We start from the raw sequence: 20,313 nt of genomic DNA, 5'->3' as shown, positions 1-20,313 counted from the left end.
GAGACACTGGTAGGTATCTTGAGCATATATGAGACATCAAAGCCTGTCCCCAAAGCGACACACTTCTGCTGTGATGTAATCGGTAACACACTTCCTCCAACATATCCACACTTCCTTTGGGGGTCATTTTCTTTCAAACCACCTCACAGTTCCAGGTCATATTCCATCGCTGAGCAGAAATCAAGGCAGGAACTTGAAGCAAGCTGCAGCACATCTATAGTCAAGGGCAGGAGGATTCCCTCACAGGGAAGCTGAGGAAGCCAGCCATGCTATGTCGTACTGGATCCATAATGTAGTAGTCACTTCGTTTGCTCTCTCAGTTTTGTAGCACTTAGGTAGATTACATAAGTGATTAAAACCGTTATAATTGTGAAAATGTGTGGTGGCTTATTGGTTGCAATACTGATGAGAATGTTTGAAGGAGAGATGTACCAAGCTTTTTTTAAAAAATTTATTCTTTGTGTCTTTCACATCATGCCTCCCAATCCCACCCATCTTCCTCCCTACTCCAAAATAAAACAAAATAAAATGTAAGAGAAGAAGAGGAAGGGGGAGGAAAGGAAAATCTTGTCACGGAAACTGCAATCTGACACAGTGAGCCACACAGTAAATCCCTTTTTATCCGTATGTGTTTATATGCAGTTGTTTATCAAAAAGAATCATTGTCTGTTTCGAGGCCTCTGGTTTCTGGTACACCATCTATACTGGGCCCTCAGTAGGACACTTCTGGACATCCCATTCTTGCTTTGTGTCATGGAGATCCTGCAGCCCTGGGTCCACAGGACTCACCTCTCTACCCCTTCCTGCTCCAGCAGATCACAGATGTGGTGGATGTTGGGGTGGGCCAACACATAACCCTGGTCTGGTTGATTAGCCCAAGTCTGCCCGCTCTCCCCTGATTTTACCAGAAGGGTGGGCTCTTCAGCATCGCCCTGTCTAGTTTAGTTGACTCCTTGCAGAGACCAGCAAGGGGCGGGGCCATTTCTCCTGCTTATTCTCCTCATCCTCAGGGCTCCTCCCACATCTACACCTTCACTTCAGGGCCAACTCTACTGTGTTGCTCAGGGAAAGTTCAGGGACCACTCTCCTGAGTGCTGCAACTCATGAGGGGCAGGGACACCTCTCCTGCTCTTACGACCTCTGGGCCAGCTCTTCCACCTGCCTCAGGCGTTCCCAGACTGTGCTGAATTTGCCTCCATCCATCCTCCCCTGCCCCACCACTTTGGGCAGAAAAAGCCTTGTCAGTTTTACTGGGGTAGGTAGCAGCAGGAGGTGGCATGGGGGCCAGGATAGCCTGGGGGTTATGTGAGGATGAACACAGTCTTTATACAGGTTAATCTGGGAGTAGATGCAATTTGCCCAAGGTAGTTGATCTTGGGGGGGGGGGGGGTGAAGGCAAGCAGTGGTTTTCCTGACAAATAAAATCTTGTATTTTAAGATTTCTGAGGAATGCTAAGTTTAGGTTTCTGTTTACCTGGAAAAAAAATTCAGCCTGGTCCATCCTGCTGAACTTTGCATCTTTAGAAAAGAAATCCCACTTTAAGTACTCAATAACATTTCTCCTCACTCAGAATAACTCATGAAGTCCATTGTTCTCATTGCGGAAGCAACCAAGAGCCTGCATGCTCCCCAGCAAGCAAGCCCGCTTCTCTAACCCATCTCTTGGCGCCTGCTCACCTTGTAGCTGTGCTCAGATGTCCACACGCCTCAGAACGCATCCTGTTATTTTACCTTTTGACTGTGGTCACGGTGCTTGCTGACGTTGGAGCTCCCTCCTTCCTGATTCCTCTGGCACACTCCTCATCCTGCAAACCTCATCTCTCTCTTAACAGGGCTTATTCTCTCCAGCTTCCTTATTGATATTCTTCCTGCATTCCCACAATACTTAGGTCTTAAGACAAATCTCTCTCAAGTTACATCTTAATCTTCCTTCTAAACCCAACGCATTTCTCCCACTCACTGAAAACTTTATGACAACAAGGACTATGGCTCATATATTATCTAACTATAACCAAACCAACCCTTTTTGTCATCAAATACCCAGAATTCAAACTTCTCTGACTGGCTCACAATTTTTAAAATTAGATTTATGTAGAATTCAAGGAATGCCCATAAATTGCCACTGGTTGATGTTTCTTAATATTCTTTTCATCCATCAGTTACAATTTGTTTTTCTTATTTTAGAGAGTGTCTGGGTGCTCTTCTCCAGCATGCCCCATGGCTAGGCATTCGGGATTATGTTATCATTTATCATATCCCTGTGACCTGTATATTTTTTCTAGATTATTACTTGAATTAAAAAAACTTGTTCAACTCTGTTTTTGGCAAGAATGTCCTACATGGTACATGGTACAAGATCATCAAGGAGCAACAGTTTCTGGCTTATTTCTCTTTGTGGTCTGAGTAGCCACTAATGAATGTAGCCTAGATTTATTGCTTCATTGGGGGAGGTGGAACAGTGATGGTTTAATTTTAACGTTTTGTTAGTTAGCTAGAAAGATATGGAGAAACTTCTTCATAGCTTTTATAGTACAGTAAGGTGAAAGAATGAATCCTTCACTTTATTCTCACCATTTTTGAAAGCAATCAGCTGGTTCCATAACAAAAACAAAACAAAACAAGAAAGAATTTTATCTTTGAAAGCTAATGCTTGGCACAATGTCCAGCACACACACACACACACACACACACACACACACACACACCCAACAAGGTTATCACATCATGCTTCATGAATGATTAGAGTCAATACATTAAGAAATAATAAGCCTGGCAGTGGCAGCCTATGTTCCTCATCCCAGCACTTGGGAGGCAAAGGCAAGCAGATACCTCTGAGTTTGAGGCCAGCCTGGTCTATAGAGTTAGTTTCAGAAGAGTCAAGGCTTCACAGAGAAATCCTGTCTAGAAAAGCCAAAAGAAAACAATGCAATGGAATAATACACAAGAGAATGAATTAACATCAATTGTATACAACCCTGTGTATATAATACACACAGCTAAAGAGATGGATCCCTTGTAGTTAGGATTAAGAAGTCATCAGCAGGAAGTCACCTGCTACACCACTCTAGACCTCAGTCCCTGACAAGATGTGCTGTGTGCAGTCTCATGCAGGATAGATACGCAGTACCCGGTTGTGTTTTAGTTGGTTCTACACATACTTTTGGTCTCACTCTGCACTATCCTATCAAACAGGACATGTCTTAGATACCCCATGGATTGCCATGAATGTTCTTTCGTATGTTTACATAGGTCATCACCCCACCATGTGTAATTTTAGAACATTATTGACATCTTAAAAGGAAATACTCTCCACTGTCCCCACACATTGAGCACTGAAACCTTCAAGACCCCCTCTGCCTCCCAAACCCACTGAACCCATCCCCCTCCCCCTGGCCAGATATCTGGCCCAAGAGCAGCAGATCTTAGAGACACAAGCACTGCCTGTACCAATTGGAAGAAGAAGTGAGTACCTAGTTTCCCAGCTAAACTACCCCAATCCCTTGGCCCTAAGCCCCAGAGTACATTCCATGCCTTTTTTCCTCTCATCTCAGCCTCAGCAGACAGCTAGCAGATAAAGGTCCTCCTGGCAGGCTGTTCCACCTCCCCCCCCCATTGGCCACTGTAACCTTCAAGAATAACTCTGTTGCCCAAACCCACCAAATCCTGCACCCTGTATCCCGCTCCTGGCCAAACATCTCCTGCAAGATCAGTGTCGCCTGATGGGAAAAAAGATGCGCATACATTAGTGTAATAATACATTCAACAACATCAAAAAGCAATATAGCACCACCAGAACATAGTGGTTCAACAATAGCAAGACCTGAACATCTCATTGCCAATGAAGTTAAAACATGAATATAAATACCCAGAGAGAGATATTGGGGTTCAACCTTAAGATCAGAAAAGAAAATCAGTCAAATCTTCATACTGAGAGAGAGTGAGTTCCAGTCTCATCCTGCCTTATATTCCTTTTTAGTGCTGGGATGAAAGGCGTGTACTACTACCATCTGGTCTCTATGGCTAACTAGTGAGGCTGCTGGGTTTAAAGGTGTGTGTCACTACTGCCTGGCCTATTTGACTGGCTAGTGTGGTTGTTTTGTGTTCTGATCTTCAGGCAAGCTTTATTTATTAATATACAAATTAAATGTCATAGCATGAAGCCCAGAAGAAAACAACCTCAAAAATAATTTTATGAGGATGTTAGAGGCACTTAAAGAGGAAATAAGGAATCCCCTTAAAGACATTAAGGGATAGAAAAAAATGGAATAAATAAATAAATCCCACAGAGAAAGCTAAGAAAGTCAAGGAAGGAATAATCAAACAGATGAAGGAAACAGTTCAAGACTTGAGGATTGAAATAGAGGCAATAAAGAAAACATAAACCAAGGGAAGTCTGGAAACGGAAAATCTGGGTAAACAAGCAGGAACTACAGATGCAAGCATACCCAACAGAATAGAAGAAGAAGAGAGATCTCAGGTGTTGAAGATACAATAGAGGAAATAGACTCATTGGTCAAAGAAAATGTTAAATCCCAAAAATTTGTAACAATAAATATCCAGGCATCTGGGATACCATGAAAAGACAAAGCCTAACAATAAAAAGGATAGAAGAAGTTGAAGAATTCTAACTCAAAGGCACAGAAAAGATATTCAACAAAATCATAGAAGAAAACTTTCCCCAACCTAAAGAGTGACATTACTATCTTTTCATATCAATGGACTCAATTCACCTGTAAAAAGACACAGGGTTACAAAATGGATACAAAAACAGAATTCACCCTTCAGTGCATACAAGAAATGCACCTCAACCTCAAAGACAGACATTATCTTAGAGTTAAAGGATTAGGAGAAGATTTTCCAATCAAATGGACCTAAGAATCAAGCTGGTGTAGCTATCCTAATATCAAACAAAATAAACTTCAAATTAATTAATCAAAAGAGATGAAGGAAGACATCTCATATTTATCACAGGAAAAATTCATCAATATAAAGTCTTCATTATGAACATTTATGCCCAAAATACAAGGGCACCTACATTTGTAAAAGAAAGATCACTAAAGCTTAAATTGCACATCAAACCCCACACACTAATAGTAGGAGACTTCAGTACTCTACTCTCACCAATGGACAGGTCAACCAGACAGAAAATTAAAAAAGAAATAAGGGAACTAGCAGATGTTGTGACTCAATTGGACTTAAGAGACATCTACAGAACATTCCACCCAAATACAAAGGAATATACCTTCTTCTCAGTACCTCATCAAACGTTTTCCAAAACTGACCACATACTTGGTCACAAAGCAAATCTCAACAGATACAAAACTTTGCTTGTGTGAGACAGTTGTGTAGCTTGGTCTATTAATAAGGCTTTTTAACAGTGGGAATAGGACCTCTCCCTGGGGCTTACCTGACCTTTGGTAACCTGTCCCCCCATGCTGAATTACCTGGCCCTACCTTGACATAAGGGGAAGAACTTGGTCCTGCCTCAACTTGATACACCATGATTTGTGGAAGCCCATTGAAGGCCTGCCCCTTTCTGAATGGAGATGGAAGAGGAGTGGATGGGATGGGGATAGATGAGAAAGGAAAGGAGGTGGGAGGAGAGTAGGGAAGGGAAACTGATTGGTATGTAAAATAAATGAAAAAAAATGTTATTTAAATAAAAAATAATGAAGTAAAAAATGACATCATGAAATTTGAAGGCAAATGGATGGAACTAGAAAAGATCATTCTGAGTTAGGTAACCCAGACTCAGAAAAACAAATATGGTATGTACTCACTTATAGGTGGATATTAGCCATAAAACAAAGGATAACCTTGCTATAATTCACAGACCCAAAGAATGAAGGTCCAAGGGGGAACACAGGAGTCTCTCTGTGAAAGAAATAGAATAGACACCACAGGTAGTCCTAGATGGGGGATAGGCATGGGAACAGGAGGGGTTATGTCGGAGGAGGATGAAGGGAGAGAGTACTGGAAGACACAACTGGAAGCTAGGTGCATCTCTGGAATGAGCTAGAAACCCAGTGCAACGGGCACTCCCAGGAATCTATGAAGGTGACACTAGCTAAGACTACTAGCAGTGAGAAACAAGGAACCTGAACTGGCCATCTCCTGCAACCCAGCAGGACTTCCACTGGGGAAACTGAACACCAACCCAGTTTCGCTACTTTTTAAAAGTCTATATATAATGCTTCTATGAACACTCATATAAGTTTTATGTAAACACACATCTTGAATATATATATATATATAATATGTATATATATGCATGACTAGGGATGGAGCCTATAGTAATTCTTTGATATTCAGAACAACTGTGGACTATTTTTCTATGTGAATAACTTTTCATTCCCCAAAGTAATATATGAGGATACCAATCCCGTACTTTAAGCTATCTTTTAGAATCGTAGCTACCTAGAGGACATAAAGTAGTGCCTCACTTGGAGTTTGCCTTTGCCCCATGGCTAATGACTTTGAGTAGCTTTTCATGTGATTCTTGGCCATTCATGTGTATAATATATACACATATATTATATAAATATTTTATAGAATACATACTTCTATATAATATAGATATACTATATTTATCTATAATATTCAGATATTTACTCATTTTACAACTTTTATTTATTAATAATAAGAACCTTAAATGTATCCCCTGGCTACAAGCCTATTATCAGTGATAAGCTAATCAAACACTTCCTCTCACTCCGTGGGTGTGTTTTCACTTTACTGATCATTTTCGCTGATGTAAATAGAGTGTTCAAATTAGATAAGATTTCAAAATCAATTTTTTCCTTTGTCAACATTTTGCCTTACTGAAGATCTTGAAATTTACTTCTCTGTTTTCTTCCAAGATTTTCTTTTTGTATCATCTTAGCTTTTAGATTTTTACTTGTAGTCTACTAGGTGTCTATCTGTCTGTCTCTCTGTGTGTTCTAGCATTGTTCAGGCAAGAAGACCACTCCCCACTTTGAATTGTTAAGCGCATTAGCTGCAAGTCAGGGGTTTTATTTCTGGATTCTCAGTTCTAGCCCGTGTGTCTGCACATCTGGCCTTACGTCAGTGCAGCAGTTTTGATTACTCTAGCTTTGTAGTTACTGTTGATATTGGAGTGGATGAGGTTTCTAAAGTGTGCATTTTGTCAGAATTATTTTGACTCTTTGGTTCTTGTGAATTTTTGTAGAAATGTTAGGAACAGCTTATCAGTCTCCCCAGAAACACAGCTGGGAGAGCAGGTGTGGTGAAAGTCACGAGAGCTTCTTCTGCTTTTGATATGCTATCTTGGCCAACTTCATTGCCAGGCTTTCTAATGGTGAATTAGTCATTTCCTGTGCCTTATTTGTTTTCTTGCATATACATATCTTACAGTATATGTTACAGATAAATATATAATATACATGAAAAATTATCCTATACATATATAGCTACAGATATTAAATATATATACCTGTTATATAACCATATGCTATGTATATTTTATAAAACATTATATTTGGGTTTGCTATCTTTATCATTTACTTATATGGTCATAGTTGTTCCAACCTACAATTTTCTTGATTCTTCTTGCTCCCAGCATGAATAGATAGAGAAGGAAGTTCCTAAGTTCTAGTAAGATGCCGTCTTACTGTGTTTCTTTGTGAGTCCTCTGGCCTAGGGTAGCAGTGGCTCTCATGGATGCTAGTGTGGAGAACTGGTGTAGACCGCATGGTCACCATTGCTGCCTGCCACAGTTACAGCATCTTGACACTGCAGGATACACTTCTCCAGCACCTTTTTATTTCCATCTTTAATGATTCTCACTATGTGTTAGGAGAGTTCCTTTATGCCTTTTTCTTTGGGAGATTCTGTGTTGGCTTTGAAGGATGAAAATGTATAAATTGGCAACCTCTTTAAACAGAATAATTCTTCATAAAAATATCCTCACCACTTGGAAGCCAGGAATCGCAGTGGTTTTCTCCTAATTACGCCAAGAACAGGGAAGTCAGATGTGACATGAGGAGGCCGGCTTGTTGGTGTTTTCTGATCTGCCCGGTACCCACAGCCGGCCAGCCCCCAAAGAAAATCGCACAGAGATCTCTATATGTTATAAAGCTGATTGGCTCATCAGGTCAGGCTACTTCTTAGCTTTTGTAGCCTATATTAAGCCATTATTCTGACCTATGTTAGCCATGTGGTTCAGTACCTTTGTCAGCTGGCAGGTCACATCCTGCTGCTTCGGTGGTCTGGGCAGGAGTGGGAGGAACCAACTTCCTCCTTCCCAGAATTCTCCTCTTCTCATTGCATCATTTCTACTTCCTGTCTGGTTTTCCCACCTATACTTCCTGCCTGGCCAATCAGTGTTTATTTAAAACATGATTGACAGGATACGAACAATTCTCCTGCACCAGTTAGAGATATACGAGACACACCTGATCCAGGGATGATATGCCTTCAGTCCAAATCCAGAGCCTGAGGCCACTAAGGGCAACAGTTCAGTTAAGAAGTATAGAGAAACCAGAATGGTCCAGTATAATGGAGAAAGGGTAAGACATCAGGACCTTCCCTTTTGGGGGTGTATGGGGGGAAGAGGTCCATAGAGTAAGACTATGACAGAAAAGGACACGATTAATAAACTGCTCTTAAACTGTGGTGGAGTAGAGTCTGCTCCCCAGAAGTCCTCTTCCCAGGCTTAGACATTTGGAAAAGGGGCTCCATTCCCTATGGGGCTTGAGGAAAGATCCTGTCTGCTAAAGCTGTCGTTCGTTCGCCTTGGTTCTGACAGGAGGAACTTGTGGCCTTTTCATTGATGCAGGAGGTCTCCTCACAGAGCTACTGCACCCTTGAGAACAATAGGCACTTAGATACTTACGCTTTCATCTCAGGGAAAATGCTACAATGAAGCTACTGGTCACTTCCTGTCCCTGAATCATTGAGTCTGCATTCAGTCCTGCCTGGGGCTAGCTATGTGTGTGTTGTGACTACAGAAAAGGTGTGTACTCCTTTTTCAACCAATGGCATAGGCAGTCATCCCAATTAACTCACAGACTGTGTCGGGGCCTCCTTCCCCTGCTGACTCCACACGGCCTCTTTGGGACCTGAAAACATGCTCCATCTCCCCAACCAAGCTAGTCTTGTGAGAGCCAAAATTACATTTTAAGTTTTAATTACTATGCCTTAGAGACCCATGAATCAAAAATGCCTCTGACCTGCAAACCTCTTGCTCAAAGACAGACAGTTCCTGTAAAGCTGGAGGCAGATAACACACCACAGGTTTTTCACTCCTCTTAACAAGACTTTGACCTGGGTGTGCCTGATCACATGCGGGCAAGAGGTTCAGAGGTAGAAAATACATCAGGGGTATGCTTGCCCCTAATTGGACCTGATGGGAAGTACTCAAACCACTACAATCTATGACTCAGGGCCATTTTTTTTCTGGGAAACCAGAGTTGACCATGACCAGAGAGCCCATCAACTTGGCCAGTAGTTAATTAAAAGTTGACTTATATTTAACTTTAAATTGTGGTGGTGGTCATATTCTCCACCAGCGGGATTAACAGTCTCAGACAGAGGACTATGTGCCCTGCTCATTCTCAGTAACCACTCCAGTTACAGACCTACTCAGTTCTTGCACTAGGGATAAATACTGATTCCAGTGCTAGTGGCCCCCCTTCCTGTGGGGGCCCTCTCCCTTCTGAGGAGTGGGTAGGGGTTGGATGGGGAGAAGGTAGGGGGAGTGGGAGGACAGGAGGGAGAGGAAACTGGGATTGGTATGTAAAATAAGATTGTTTTAAAATTAAAAAAAAAAGCCCCACAGAATAAAAAAAGTGTCCTGAAACCAAAATAAAAATTACACAGAAAACAAAACAAACAAACAAACAAACCCTACTCAGATTACCCAACTTTAGTAGCTCATTATTTTGCCCTCAACAGTAGCCAAGATGAAAATAAACAAAATAAAGGAAGTAATCCAATATACAGGTAACTTAATATGGCTTCATCTCTTTGGTGTTTTAAAACAGAGTAAGATAAGCAAAAATGGTAGTGAAGAAACCTTACTTTAGCTAAAGGAAATGGGCCGTTGAGGGACAATAAGAGTCAGAGTTTACTGAGCACAATTGGGGCTGAAGTCTCCTTCCAGTGCCCTAGGCTCCTTGCTGCTGGGGCTCTGGACCTGAAGGATAGCAGGCCTGAGTGTGGTCCTGCCGAATGCCTGTCTCTCTCCAGCACTGGGGACCATGCCGCACAGATTTACAGGCTCTCGCAGTCAGCTGGGGATGTGGGGACTAGCTTAGTACAGCCCCGAACAACAGAAAACACCGCATGATTTGCGAGGAAATTATATAAAAGCTACCCCCACACTGCTGCTGGTTCAATGCGCCTATGAAAATCTGCCATGGCTAAAACATAGTTCTAGTTTCCCCCCAGGTATTTGGGGGCGTCGCTATGAATGGCAGCAGGTAGCATCCACTAAACACGCACTGTGCGGAAGAGGCTATGATGAGCCTCACGTTTCCAGGCTTTCCAGCATCGTCCGGCTCACCTGAGCGCTACTGAAGCGGAACCGTTGCTACTGCTGTTACGCCATTCTCACTCACGAGGAAAATAGGTCAAAGAAAGGTCAAGGGACATGCTCGACCTTACAGGAGCATGAAGCGATGAGCCCAGATTTCAGCCTAAGCACTGTGACTTTGAAACACATGCTCGCCCCTTTATTGCAACATAAGAGCATTACAATGCAGAAAGTCTGCCTTGTGCCCAGTAACAAACCACAGTTAGGCTTCCATGCTATGCATTATACAGCAATGTCACTTTAAACTTCTGCATCAGCATGCTTGGTCAAGTCCACTGCTACCTTTTTTTTTTTTTTTTTTTGTCTTCCCATTTCCTCAGTAGCTCCTTTGCAACCCACACTTCTCTCCTATTACAATCCCACATCTTGACAGTTCCTTAAACTTTATATTCCCACCTGTAAAGTGGCTACACTGACAGTGGTACATCCCTCATTGACTGATCTTATATATATGGACATAATTTAGCTACTCTTGTGACATTATCTGTTATAATATTACAACAGAATATTAAATGTTGCTGTTAAGTGGTAGGGATTGAAAGGATCTTGAATATTTAAATATTATGAATGACAGCAATAAGAGTATAATGAAACATAACTTGTAAACAAACTATTCAGTTCGGTTACTGACACTGATGTTAGACTCCACTGTCCTCTCCTGCAGCTTGTTTCGTTGATCACCTGTCACCAGCACAGCCTAAGTTCATGTGGGTCTGCAGCCCCGGGGGTCGCTGCGCCTGTACTGTGTACCACCTTGCGCGTTAGGACACCAGAGCCAAGGACCCCTGTCCATCTTTCCCCTTAAATAAGGGCACAAGCTCACCCTCCAGCACTCTGCATTTGTTCTTGATTCATTTACCCCAGGCTCCTGCTAGAGGATCGTGTGTGTGTTGCAATGCAAAAGCACCCACAGAAATGCTAGAAAGCATTTCTTGCCTTTATCATGCCCGGGCCATCCTCAACTGCCCACAGTTTTCTGAGTGTCTTTTTGCTGTCCTAACTCCTGCCCCACCATGTGCTACTGCATTTATATGTGGGTTTTAAGCAGGCCTAAAACTGTGGTGGGCTGATGTAATAATTTACTCAGTAAGGAACTAAAGAGCCAGTGAGATTAATCTTTAAAAAAGAACAGATTATTATCTCCAGTAAGGAGTCATAAGCATAGCTGGCTTGTACTCTTTGTATCGAAAAGGGAATTTCTTTATTTCATATCAAATGACTTAGAAAAAGAAAAAGGAAAAAAGAAATGTGTTTGAGAGGGGAACCTTTGTGTGAGTGTGCATGTGTGTTGTGTGTGTGTGGGGGGGGGGGCAGGAATGTATTTCAACCAAAACAGCTTTGTAACATACTTCTTCTAGTGGAAGAATGGTTGTTGATTTGACATAAATATTAATGAAATAATGTGACAAAATTCCTGAAGATAAATTCTTTTATTTAAAATGATAGCTATCACAACACATCATACAATGAATGAAGACCAGAGAATCACATTGAAACTTTTAAAAACATCTCTATATAGTCAGAAAACATAAAACATGCTGCTAGGATACCACTAGAGTCAGATGCCAAAGTTTCTACATTGTCAGCATGAAAGCAACCATGGGAGGCGCAAGAGTGCACAGGAGTTTCTCCACTTCCGGCAGCAAAGAGAAAGCTTCCTTCTTTGGAGACTGCGTCACGGGCAGGCTTGGACAATTCCATTGACACTGTGCTTTGCTGAAGTTACTACTAATTTCTCCTTCTGAGGAGGTTACCACATTAGAATTACAACACTTATTGGCACAATATGAAAAAATAAACACTTTTTTGGAGTTCTTCCACTCATAACATTTGTTTTTAAATAAATAATCATTCCTCATAGTGCATGTCTTATTTCTCATCGCTCATTGCCACAAATGAAGCTGAACAGATAGTATGGTACAGGGTTTATTTACGTCTTCTGTCGTAGTTCTGCATCGCCTTCCTTTCATAAGCCACTGAAAACAAAGAGGAGGCAAAAAGTAGGTTTTAAGGGGGTTCACAGAGGTAGTGAAGAAAGTCGAATTCATACACTGAATTACTGCAATGTCAGAATGACTTTGTCCCCTAGAAGAAGTATTTCTAAGATTTTTCTTTTTTAGTGCACCTTCCAAGCGTGTCTGACACTGTATCCTGCTGAGAAGTGTTCTAACCACAGCATTCGTGGTTTATTTGGACACATGCTATGTATCTGCTATGTATCCAGAAAGTGCAACAGTGTATCTTTATGGTTGAGTATGATGTTCCTTTTCAGCAAGTTACTAAAGCACTGGAGGACTCACAGTTATCAGAGAAAGGACCATGCCTACTGTGCTCATGTATTAGGATAAAAAAGAGATGCTAACTTTCATTCTAGGGTAGAGGTCAACAAATTTCAGGTCCTAGGTCAAAGCTGCCCTGGTGTTTATTCTTATAAATACACTTTTGTTTGGACACATACAGACTCAATTTATTTATGTATTATCTACGGCTGCTTTGAATTTAAAACGGCAAATCTAAGCAGTCACTACAGACCAACAAAACTTAGGAAGCCTAAAATATTTAGGACCTTTTCTTTTTTCAAGCCAAGACTGCCTAACCTCTGTTTCTAGGGGAACCGACTGGTATGGGGGTCTCTCTTTCATGGATACCTTCTGAAGATGGACTGGCTGTCCTTGAGACTAAAGTCACTCGTACTCTGTAGGCAAGGCTACTGAACTCACAAATACCCAGCACAGTTTTATCTAACTTCTAGAATCTGGGCGGCCGTGGAACGTCAGTTGCTGCTCCAAAAGCACTTAGCACCTGGCTACTAAGTAATTTAAGCACTGTGACTCATTTGGACTAAAAACTGCTAAGATGCATTATATTATGCCGTATTAGATATAATTTCAAAGGATTTGGAACAGTAAAATGTCAAGGGTCAGAATAATTGTCTACATATGGGTATTTCATCATCGCAGCCAGCCATTATTACTTAGATTTGCATTATAATTTGCTTGTGGGAAATGCCCCACAGGAATGTTGGATTGAGAGGAAACAGCAGATACTTGGAAGCCCCAATGCCGCTGTGAGCGGTTTCCTAGGTGAGGGAGAAAGTGGAAGGCTCCAGGGTAATCGGGTCTGCTTTCCCTGTCGGCTAGCAAAAGGTCTGCCTCTCTCTGTGAGGAACGTGAGCAGGAAGCCGCTGAATGTTTAGTGTCAGCTGAATGTGTAAATCCGAGCTTGAGCAGACTGCACCCCAGACTGGGCACTTCTTAGGCAGACAAAAATTCGTTTCTCATTCTCTTTTTATCAGGAGTAGCCTGAGTTTGTTCCCGACAGGCCCTGTGGGGTACCAAGACCTTATGACTCTCAGGAGTGAGGGGAATGCTAATTAAAGCAACCAAAGTCAGCTTGGCAGCATGATTGGGACACAGTGATTTCCTGCAGGGAAGCAGACTCTTACCTGGTCCTTCCACACTCTTAGAGTGTCTACCAGCTTCTGTGCATGGGAGCCGGTGAGGGCGTCTGTTTGCCAGATTGTCAGAAGTGTGTGTGTGACCAAGAGACAGTAAGGATAGGTGTGGCTGGAGGATACAACTGTCAGAGCCATGTCCCAGTGAGGGTATAAAATGGGCCCTGCTTACTGCCTCCCCCACATTTTTCCCATTTGTGTTTTCTTAACTAAAATATAAGACTAAAAATTAGCTAGCAATTCCAATTCATCGCAGCAGCTCTAATCTTATTAACTATAATTATTACTTTAAGGATATTTAATCTACTCTAATTTTCACAGCAGCTATATTATTCATAAGTTAAGCATGTTCTGAAAGGCGTAAAAATTCTAGAAACAGAGAGCAGGTGATTAATTCAGCTATCGAGGAAACCACAGCTATAGAGGACTCATACATCTGAAGGCAAGCATTGCAGGGGCTTATATTTATATTTCATTTCTCAAGGCTAGGAGACAATACAAATACACATATAAACGAAGCCATCGCAGGTTTCAAATAGGTGCATAACTTCCTAAGAATTAAATTTTGTTTGCCCAGAGATTACCGGTGAGGAAATACAAAAGTTGTATCTAAATTTGTAAAGTGAATTAATAATAATAATAGAATTAAAAAATACTGTTTTGTGGCTTCAGATAATTAAGAAGTAAGCCAGAACATCTTATTAAGTTCTCTGGAAACTATAAATATTATAAAAGGGCAGCTGCCGATTAATTTCCAATCAGATGTTTATTGTTTTAATTTATTCTCAGTAACAGTAAAATACATAGAATTTCAGTATTTTCTTCAGTGTGCCTAAACTAAGGGCTTGCATGTGCTTAATAAAAAGCCAGTTTCCATGAAAATGATGCAGGAGTTGTTTAACATTGAATATAGTTGGATTAAATGTGGTAAGCAATGAAGGGTTTAGAAATATGTCTACGGCATTTACATACAAGGTGCAAGCTAGGGAAATGAGGAAATATGCAGCCTTGTGTCAAGAAAAATCCTCCTTTAGAGTTAAAATAGATTTTGGGAGTGCTAGAATTTTTTTTCTGTAGTTCTGTAGCTAGAGCTGAGGAACGATTTGGTGTGTTCCTTTTTGAAGGCATTAGAACGAACCCAATTACATTCATTGTCTTCAGCACCCACTAAGACACTGATTTGAGCTTCCATGACTTCAGAATGAGAAGGTGATTTTAAGAAACATTTATTTTTATATTGGAAGATTGCCGATGTACATCTTATGAAAATTTCATAATACTTTAGTGACAAGTGAAAAGCTCTCATCTCTCCTTCAGGGTCCAGTATGTTTTATTGAGAATATCTATGGAAAAGAATGTCAGAGCAGTCCAAAGATTCATGTGTGTAATGATTACATGGGGCAGATGCTGAAAGAGCTGGTATTTTGAGAGAAATATACTAATACTGAGGAGGTATTAGCTTAGGCATCTATCAACTGACTTTTGGCTACAAACATTACCATGAAAATTTGTCTATAGAAATACGTATCTTAAGTCTATTACTCCATTTTTAGTACTTTGAAAACTATGCTTCATAAAAATAATAGAAGTAGATTTGCATATCTTCAGACATGATTTTATACATACCAGAATTTAAAGCTCTTTTGCCCATTAGTCCAACGAAGGAATCTGTTTTATGCCCTGGAAAATACATTTAGTATTTTAGTATGTATACCTTTGAAGAAATAAGCTCAAGATGTACAAAGTACAAGAAATTTCTGAATATAAGCCTATGCAATAAATATGCTCCTACTTTGCATACTGGTGAGCCCAAAGAGGGTTTATATAAGCCTACAAATCCCACTGAAAGAGTGCACTGCAAGAACTTTCTCAGTTCTCGCAGAATCTTTGGTCTGCATTATACTTCATGGTTGCCACTATAGCCAGCTTTGAATTTGGGGAGCCAACCACACATCGTGTGTGAGAGCAACATCCAGGTTACTTTTCCATCAACAAATACACTGCATTTCTCAACAAATGAGCTTGAAGCTTGAGATCTCAGTGGCTGGAATCTAAGAGTTAACATTTAGTGGATTTCGACTTAAAAATACTCCTTTTGTGAAAACATGTTGGTTTTGACATTAACAGGATGCATTTATTTTTATTGCATATTTTAGCTCTATAAAAATCACCTTAAAATTTAAATCCTTAGAAGGTAAATTCAAATGAAGTGTGTCCCTCCCCGCCTCCGAAAGAAGATGCTACTGAGAAATTACTGTTATTTGAGACCATGGTGTTGTGTTTCGCGTTTTGGGGTCCACCGTGCCACTGGGTTAAGCCAATCCATGGAACTCACAGAAGCCGGCCACACCGCCAGGGACCCATAGAACTTCCTGTCACCCCTGGATCCAGCTAGTTAGGAAACATCTCTAATGACGCTCTGGTGCCACCTTTCTGCAATCTTCACTGTCCTCTATAAGGTTTCCCATTTCAATAATGGGATCAAGGGAAAGTAGCCCTGCGTTTCTATCTATTCTCACATTTAAGTGGATTTTCTGCTCAAATATTCACCCACTCCAATTAATGAGCAGCTGAATAACTGCCTTGCTTGCCGTTGTTAGATCCAGTTCATGAAAATGAGTTAGGAGATGTATGTAACTTCTCTTTTCTGTAGTGTTCGTGGGAGACGGGTGGTGGTGGAGATGAAGGCCTGTGATGGATGCTTAACCCTACAGTTGAAATCCTACCAATAAACGTTTACAGGTCTTAATTCTTTTTTCTTTTAAAATATAATGTGTGCTTTGCCACTGCAGTATGCCTACACAGTGATTATTCATCAGAGCACACTCTGGATATGTCTTTTCCTTTCCTATATTTTCTTAATTAAATTTATTGGCCCCTATGCTATGCCTCAAAAGGTAGCATGAACAGAATTCAGTACCACTAACATTAGCGTTTGATAAATGTCAAGATAATTGTGAACTTACTTTTGTGAGAGATCTGGCCGTGTCCTAGAAGAGAAGAGAAGAGAAACAGTTAGGTGACAAACAGATTTCTTTTAAAAGCTACTTTAGATCTTTTACAGGGAACTTGAACAGTTATTTTGAAAATATTTAACATTTCCTATTTATGTACCGTCTTGAGGAATCAAGTAGATGAATGCTAACTGATTTATTAATGAAAGCCAAATATTTGAACAACCAAAGGAATATTTATTGAATAACCTCTTTGGGCCGTGTATTAAAAAGACAGAACCGTGGGACACGGCTATATAAGTGTACTGACTTCAAGACTGGCCACTCACTTCACATGGGCAAGAGCTCAAAACACACACCACACACACACACACACACACACACACACACACATTCTCTTAATTAGACTTAATCGCAAGACCTTGCTCTAGCTTAAAATACTTTCTTATATGACCATTCATGATAGTGAAATAAAGATATTTATAGGGATGTTTACCATAAAGAGCCTTTAACAGGGCCACTTGTTTTTCAATTGAGGAATCTGACAAGAGATGAATTGGCATTAACTCTTCACACACTCCACTGAGTGCGTCATCAACTCAGGGCAATTGAGTATTTCTCTCACGGTAGCAAGGGGCAGCCAGCTCTAACCCAGTCTCAGAAACGCTATAACATCTTTCACCCCGAGCCTGGACCATCCAGAGTACCTGGGGGCCCTTGTAATTTGGATCTTAGTTAGGGAAGTGTTTAGCTAAAGTCATTTCCAGTTTGGGTCACTCTAGTGCTCTGAAGCATGAGAAATGGATCTTGCCCCCTCCCACCTACCCACCCCTATGGACTAGGGCTTTGTCAGTGTGGTCTGGGAATCACAAGTCTTTGGGCGTGGAAATTTATGCTCGCAGGGTAAGCGACACTTGGGTGCTCCAGTAAGGAGCAGGCATGCAGATCCGGTAGCCAGACAGCCTGATAGTGACTATTGCTCGTCTCACCAGCATCCCGTTTGCCCATCAATCCAAAGAACTGCTGAGGTTTGGGTCTCCTGGCGATTCTCTGCAGAAGGTGCTCAAAGGGGTCTGGCAGCGCCTCCTGGGGGACAAACCCGCGTGTAGACAACTTGAGTGAACCGGAGACAGTTCCACCATGAGCCCCAGCTTCTCCACAGATCCCCCTGAGACCAGAAGCTGGTGGGCTCGCAAGAGTCCAGGCCACACAAGAATCTAGGCAGCACTCCCTCCCACTTGGCCCCTCCTGAGCCCTCCTCCTCCCCCAAATTCTACCCCGGGGGCCCCTGCCCAGAATCACAACACCTAGTGATCCTGTGCGTTTTCTGTTCTTTATCCCAACAGAAGATTCATGCAAGGTCTCACTACCATCTTTGTCTGTTCTCAGCGAGGCTTGAGAGACCCCCCCCCACACACACACACACACTGTCCTACATACACACGGTGGGGCTGGATGAAGGAGTGTGCTGATATTTTACAAGGGACCCTGCATCACCGCACGCACAACTTTCTGTTTCCCAAGGCGCGCTGCTCTGCGCCAACAGCCGAGAATCACGCAAAGGGAAACTTGGACTGTTAAATACAGGAATGTGGAAGCTCACTTCTGCCCCCGGAGACCCCGCAGCTCGTTAAGATCCCGCTTTTGCCCCCATCGACTTCTCTGTCCAGCATCTCCAAAGATTCCGGCAGCACAGCTGGAGCAAAGCCTCTGAGAGCCCTTAACTAGAGACTAGGGACTAGGAACTAAAGCCACGCGAAGTTTCTAGCCTGGCAAGGACCCCGCTCTCTAGAGAGCATCGCTCTGGCTGTGGAGACCACGATGCAGTTCTCCTCCCTCAGGGAGAAAACTTGGTTGTGGGCTTAAAGCTTTGTGTGGGACCTGGAGGATGACGCCTTTTACACCCCAAGGCGTCTCTCGCCGGCTGGGCTAGTCAGGGTCCCACCACAAGGGGAAGGGAACAGCTCCCACGCCCGGTTGGGTCTCACCTTGATCTGGTCACTGTCGGACCAGTCAGACCAATAATTTAGATCATCGTTGGCACCGATTTCCTCTGCAAACAGTTGAGTGGAAAGGAGAAAAAAGACCGCCACGGCCACGAGGATTTTCATGTTGGATTTCTGGGGAGATGAGGAGAAAGCAGAGGAGACATTACACACACGTAGGCGGTGACCACCCAAGAGTTAGAGCAACAGAATTTCAGTGCCACAAGAAAGGGAAAACAGGTCCCGCGAAACCAAGATAAGAAAAATCAGGGCTAACATATCTCCATACCCCCTAGGAAGCAGAATGACGTCCCAAAGAACCTCAGTTCCCCCTCTCCCTGAGTCTCAGCGTCCCAGACCCTCTATCCACTGGCCCACGCCCAAGTCTGGAGGCTCTGCAGGTGGGAGACAAAGCGGGGACTTGGCATTTGCTCAATCTCCCCTAAGTCTGTGACTGCAGCGGGAGCAACGCCAGGGCGGACGCCACCTCCGGCTGAGGTACGACGGGCAGCGGCAAGCCACAGTTGGCCGGCGGGAGTGGTACTCACTGCGGTCAGCCCGGCGGGGATGCTCGGCAGGTGAACACTCGCTGGGCGCGAGGATCCTCGCTCCTCGCTCTCTTTGGCCGCGGTGCGGTGCGGTGCGGGAGTGGAGCAGGTCGGAGTGCGCTCTAGTCCCTGCTCCTGCTTCGCGGTATTTATCGCAGGCGTGACGAGCCTGGAGAGCCACGTGACACTCTCCCCACGCGACTTTCTGCTCAATATTTAATTAGCCGCCCCCTCGCCTTTTGCTTGCGTGATGGAGAGTTTCCGAGATGGTAACCCGTCGGAGCCCATAACATCTGGACCCAATTGGGTTCGAAATGACGCAATTTTAGGGAAGTCGAGGTCTTGCCACCCAATCCAAAGAGGCCTGTTTTCTTCCGCCTGCAAATCTGACGCCCCCTCCTCTCTTCTTCGGAACAAGGTTCAGTGACACCTGAGATTACTCATCAAAACGGAGCGGAGTGACTCATGCCTCGGACTTCCAGAACTTTTCCTTTAGGAAAAGTTGCGCATTTGAGAAGGGCTAAATCATTTCAGCGTTAAAACCTTGTCGTGGGAAATCACGGCAAGACAGCAGCAAACACGTTAGAGGTGGAGCAGGCGTTCTTTTCCCTTCCGTTTCCTCCTTCATGTGTCTCAAAGGCTTGTGAGGCGTTGCATCTGTGCCTGGAGCAGCCCCCACCCCTACCCCAAATCAGTCAGAATACTCTCCCATTTCTCTAGAACTGCCAAAGTTTCAGTCCAGTATGTCCGAGGATGGAAACAGATTTCTCTTTTCGTTTGGGGGAAAAAAGAAATTTAAAGCAGGTGTCGCATGTAG

The 20,313-nt window shown here is 42.7% G+C and overlaps 1 protein-coding gene across 3 annotated transcripts; it reads right to left on the bottom strand.

Moving 5' to 3' along the window:
* Positions 1–11,972: 11,972 nt before the first annotated feature.
* Positions 11,973–19,935, bottom strand: Tac1 (tachykinin precursor 1). Of its 3 annotated transcripts, none has more exons than XM_041675607.1 (7): positions 19,497–19,935; positions 18,952–19,083; positions 17,953–18,049; positions 17,460–17,504; positions 16,976–16,999; positions 15,636–15,689; positions 11,973–12,531 (listed from the first exon to the last, which is right to left on the bottom strand). In XM_041675607.1, the coding sequence occupies exons 2-7, from the start codon at positions 19,072–19,074 to the stop codon at positions 12,482–12,484; spliced, it is 393 nt and encodes a 130-aa protein (XP_041531541.1). In that variant the 5' UTR covers positions 19,075–19,083; positions 19,497–19,935; the 3' UTR covers positions 11,973–12,481. The 3 variants fall into 3 exon arrangements, with proteins under 3 accessions (XP_041531541.1, XP_041531542.1, XP_041531543.1); XM_041675608.1 differs by lacking the exon at positions 19,497–19,935 and adding an exon at positions 19,238–19,363; XM_041675609.1 differs by lacking the exon at positions 17,460–17,504 and having other exon boundaries at positions 19,497–19,932.
* Positions 19,936–20,313: the final 378 nt, after the last annotated feature.

The sequence above is a fragment of the Microtus oregoni genome, unplaced genomic scaffold (assembly GCF_018167655.1).
Source record: "Microtus oregoni isolate MIOR12 unplaced genomic scaffold, Mior012 000026F_ref0000081, whole genome shotgun sequence".
NCBI classification, from domain to species: Eukaryota; Metazoa; Chordata; class Mammalia; order Rodentia; family Cricetidae; genus Microtus; species Microtus oregoni.
The sequence above is the reverse complement of the archived record's forward strand: the minus strand, read 5'-3'. Positions and strand labels throughout refer to the sequence as shown.

Excerpts from the sequence above, each read along its gene's own strand:
- Tac1 (XM_041675607.1), bottom strand. The coding sequence starts at position 19,074 with ATGAAAATCCTCGTGGCCGTGGCGGTCTTTTTTCTCCTTTCCACTCAA. Across the intron at positions 17,000-17,459 it reads CCTGTTAAAGGCTCTTTATG|GACACGGCCAGATCTCTCAC; the intron begins GTAAACATCCCT and ends CTTCTCTTCTAG. Across the intron at positions 12,532-15,635 it reads CAAAAGAGCTTTAAATTCTG|TGGCTTATGAAAGGAAGGCG; the intron begins GTATGTATAAAA and ends CTTTGTTTTCAG.